Raw genomic sequence first — 4,926 nt, forward strand, 5'->3', positions numbered from 1 at the left:
AGTTTGTAAAGACCTTGAAAATCACTGACATAAAAAAAGCATGAGCCCATTAGAGCACGGGCAGCTGAGCTCACAGTAGTTAAGCTCTAGTCTGTCTCCAGCAGAACAGTTGACCAGCAAGTATTCCTACTTTGAGCAATAGAGATATATTGTTAGTTTCTGGATTTGTGCCAACTGTCACAAAGAAAAATGAATCAAACCTCGTCCTTGACCGTAATGAGCTTTGGTCTTCCTAGGAGAGGTGGTTAAGAACTATGGATCCAGTCGGAGAGATAAAACTACAAAAAAGAAACCTACAAACTTCCCAGAGACTCCATGTAAGGAAGATCACTTTTAAATTGGAACACTAGGGAGGCCAGACTGTGCTGAAATAACTACAGATCATGGGAGAAGAACCAGTTGGATGTCTGAATCTGAGCAGAGCTGTGGCCAGAGCTGCTAAAATGTGGCAGCAGCCTTGAATTAGGGTCAATTTAAATCAGTGGTTAGGTCAGTTGTCACGGCTGGGTGTAGCTCTGTCCTTCTCAAAGTATTATTCCTGGAAAGGCAATATCACCATTACTGGGAATTTGTTAGAAGGACAACATTTTGGGCTTCCCCCTCAGATGTATGTACAAAATTGGTAACTGGGGGTTTTGTTCAGCAATCTGTGTTTCAACAAAAAATCCAGGTGATTTGATGCATACTCGCATTTGAGAACTAGTGGTCTAGATTAAAAAAAAGTCATGGTGAGAGTACCATACCATATATTTGAGAAAAAAATAAAGTAACTCTAAACCTTGATTAGGACATTTTTTGTGTGTCCAGGGGTGCCCCGACCAGATGTCCAAAACATCCATCTGTGAGAGATGACCTTCCCTCTGCTTCAGGGGAGAGCACAGCAGAACCTGGCAACTTCTTCACCAGCAGGATCCTGGATGGTTAAGGAGAGACTCAAAGAGAACTAAAGTTGCTGTCTGTGTAGCATTGTATCCTGAGGCATGTTTAAGGATTCCTTCAGTTCTCCCCTTGTCCTCAATCCCTCACTTCCTGATTTTTCCTCCTTTTCCAGGCAATTGCAGAGGAGGTTTTATTTTCTTAGGCGGTTACTTACTGAATATATATACAAATACAGAGACTGCGTAGGTATTTTTTGTATTTATTGTTCTATCACAAGGTTACATTTTTTTCATCACTAAATTATTTTTTATTTGATTCTGCTTTGTTCAGCTTTTTACTGAGTGTTAAGCAAGAATGCTGAAGGTTAATAGTAGAGCAAGATATGGAGACACTAAATTAAATTAGTCAAGGGCATCATGATACTTTCAAACATCTGTCAGTCCATATATCTGAACTATACTTATGGAGTGCCTATTATGTCTCCAGGTTCATTGTGTTTTCCTCTGTGCTATAATATAAAGATAAGATTCTATTGCTGGCAGATGGAGCACAGACTTTTTGCAAAACAATTAGGAAACACCAATGAGTATAGGAAACTTTTATCAATATTTGATAGCAGCATGATCAGAGAAACAATGGAGAGAAGAGGCATCTATGTATGTAAAAAAGAATAATAATTTTAAAAATTGTAAGAGGTGTAATTCTTGGTACAGGTAGAATAGGACAATCAGAAGTTAGTTATCTGAGGGCAAGAGAGTTGATTCTATAAGAAACATATGACATATACAAAAGCACCAAGATGAGACCAAGCAAAGTATGTTCAATAGGTGCCCGAGTCTATGTGGGTGAGGTAGAAACATACTTGAAGGGAGTTATTCTTTATTCATAAAGTTATGAATACTAAGAAGATTGTTTAATATGGAGTGATGTGATACAATTTACATTGTAGAGAGATTTTATGCCAATAGAATTGTGAAGAAACTTTACAGCCCAGAATGGAGGCAAAGAGATAAGATAAGAGGTTTTTAATGAAACAGTCAAACCCTGAATTCATGTGTCTTTTCTTTCAGCCAGTTCCAGGTCCACCTGCCAGTCATGGTATCATCTCTCAACAGCACAGGAACCCAGGTGACTGAATTCCTGATGATGTGCCTGCCGGGAATGCAGGACACACAGCATTGGCTGTCTGTAGCCCTGGCTCCCCTCCTGGTTTTGGCACTAGGTGCCAATTTTGTGTTATTACTTGCCATCTGGCAGGAGGCATCTCTACATGAGCCCATGTACTACCTGCTTGCCATCCTCTCCCTGCTGGATGTCATCCTCTGTCTCACAGTCATCCCCAAGGTCAGTGCCCCCCTGAATTCACTCTCAGGCAGCCAATCCTCTTTCTTGGTTTGTTTGTTTTTTCCTGCTGTAAATCTGCTTACACCTGAATAAAAGTACTCAATGAACAGCCTGCACCATTACATTTGGTCTATCTGAGCTAAGATATGCCACCTCTCATTCTCCAGGTCCCTGTTTTTCTAAGGCTTTACTCTTTCCCAAATAACAGGTCCTCTCTCAATGTCTGAGTCAGTGATTTTCCAACTTCTGCCCTTCTTTTTACTTCCAGGGTGATTCTCCTTGACTGTGAATGACCCCACCTTTACATCCAAGGCCTCTAGAATTTACTTTCTAAGATGTGACTGGATGTATGCATATGTCATTTACTGATATAGGAAACATAGTTGGAAAAGGGTTCTTATGAATATGTAGAGGTTGGAGTCTTTAAATATAAATATTGGATTACTGGGCTTAATGTCCTGTGATACATTTAGATGGGCAGATGTGTCAGCTGGAGTTTGGGTAAAAACTATAAAGATCAAGAGCAGACAGGCTATAAATAAACATTTTTAAATAAAAATCATGCTCTATAGATAAAGGGAAATGGTTGTAAATCAAGCTCTGGAGATGAGATTTGGGTGCACAAAGAGGGAACTTAAAAACAGGATACTGTCCCAGAGGGGATTATGGGGCTGTGGCTTGGGGATATGGAAGGTTGAAGCCATCTGAGTGTTTTCCGTGTTAGGTACCTCAGGGTGGGAATGGATGTACAGTTTTTGAGAATGATGATTCTGGCAGGTCCTGCTCATCTTCTGGTTCAACATGAAGCCCATCAGCTTTGCTGGCTGCTTCCTGCAGATGTTCATCATGAATACATTCCTTCCCATGGAGTCCTCCACCTTTCTAGTCATGGCCTATGACCGCTATGTAGCTATCTGCCACCCACTTCGCTACCCATCCCTCATCACTGAACAGTTTATCATTAATGCAGCCGTTTTCATTGTCTTGAGAAATTTTCTGGCCACACTGCCCACACCTGTTCTGGCTGCCAGGCTCAACTACTGTGCCAGCAATGTGGTGGAGAACTGCATCTGTGCCAACATCTCTGTGGCAAAGCTTTCCTGTGGGGATATTTACCTGAATAAACTCTACCAGTTTGTGAGTGTTTGGTGCCTACTGGGTTCTGATCTGGTACTCATCTTACTATCCTACTGCTTCATCCTGAGAGCTGTGATGCGTCTGCAGTCAGGAGGTGCAGCCACCAAGGCCTTGAGTACTTGTGGTTCCCACCTCATTCTTATACTATTCTTCTATACATTGCTGCTGGTATTCATCTTCACAAACAAGGCAGGAAAGAAGGTGCCCTCAGAGGTACCCATTCTTCTCAATGTCTTGCATCACCTTATTCCACCAGCCCTGAACCCCATTGTTTATGGAGTGCGAACACAGGAGATCAAGCAAGGAATTATCAAGCTACTGAAGTACCACTATTGAGAGGTGAGAGTCAAAGATCAGGGATTATGGAATTTGGGGCATATATTAGTGATGGTTTCATCTGAATTCCATAAGAAACAATATGATATCCATGCTGCTACCCTCATCTTGAACTTAAACCTTTCTCAACCACTATTACAATATTTACCCTCACTGCCCCAATGGGATATGCTTCAGCCATATAAAAGAAGAAAATCTTGCCACTTGCAACAATACTGATGGACCTTGTAGGCATTTTGTTAGGTAAATTAAGTCAGGGAAAGACAAACACTGTATGATCTCACTTACATGTGGAATCTAAAATGCAAAGCAAAACAAAACAAAACGTGAGCTCACAGATACAGAGAATAGATTACAGGGATGGTTGCCAGAGGCAGGGGTAGGAGGTGGGCAAAATAGGAAAGGGGGTCAAAAGATACTAACTTTGAATTTTTAAAAAAATAGACATGGGGATGTAATGCACAGCATGGTACTGTATTACATATATCATAGTTGTTAAGAACATAGATCTTAAAAGTTCTCATCATAATAAAAACAATTGTAACCATATGTGATGATGGATTTAACCAGTCTTATTGTGGTGACTATTTGACAACATATACAATTATCTAGTCATTATGTTACACACATGAAACTAAAATAATTTTACATGTCAATTGTACTTCAATAAAGAATAAGGATGTGAATACATTATGGTGTTACCAAATATTTAGTCAATAGAAAGAAAACTTAAAATCCCTAAAGGACCAGGCTGAATTTCCTCACCCCACCCTGCTCTATCCCAGATCTTTAAATCCCTGGTAAAGTATATCAAGAAAGGTAATTGTTTTAGCTCTCCTTTATTTACAGCTACCCCAGCAATATTCACTGTCCATTTGCTCAGATCTGCCTCCTGTGGCATCCAGCCTAGGAGTAATGCAGATGCAATTATTCAATCAAGCAATATTTGAAGAGAATGCCTTCGTGTTGAGCATTATTCCAATGAAACCCAAAATATAACATCTCTGTGTTGTATCATTCCCTCTCTAGTAACATTATGATGATAGGTCTGGCGTTAAAACGCCAGCCTCTTCTTTTGTAGGTCTCTAGTTTGTAGGATTTAGTCCCTGCTTTGGTTCTGACCTGCGTTCTCATTCTATTATCCTACATTAGCCTCCATGCCTCTGCTAGTTCTAGGATGATAGTCATCTCTTTGCCACAGCCCTGGACCTCTGTCTTTGTCTCCCCGTG

General features: G+C 40.5%; 1 protein-coding gene across 1 annotated transcript; it reads left to right on the forward strand.

Annotated features, from left to right (window-relative positions):
• The first annotated feature begins 1,974 nt into the window (after positions 1-1,974).
• On the forward strand, positions 1,975-3,696 carry LOC132241888 (olfactory receptor 56A4-like). Its single transcript, XM_059710846.1, has 2 exons — positions 1,975-2,223; positions 3,001-3,696. Exons 1-2 carry the CDS (start codon positions 1,975-1,977, stop codon positions 3,694-3,696), a joined length of 945 nt encoding a protein of 314 aa, XP_059566829.1.
• The last annotated feature ends 1,230 nt before the right edge of the window (positions 3,697-4,926 follow it).

The sequence above is a fragment of the Myotis daubentonii genome, chromosome 9 (assembly GCF_963259705.1).
Source record: "Myotis daubentonii chromosome 9, mMyoDau2.1, whole genome shotgun sequence".
In the NCBI taxonomy this organism is placed as follows: Eukaryota; Metazoa; Chordata; class Mammalia; order Chiroptera; family Vespertilionidae; genus Myotis; species Myotis daubentonii.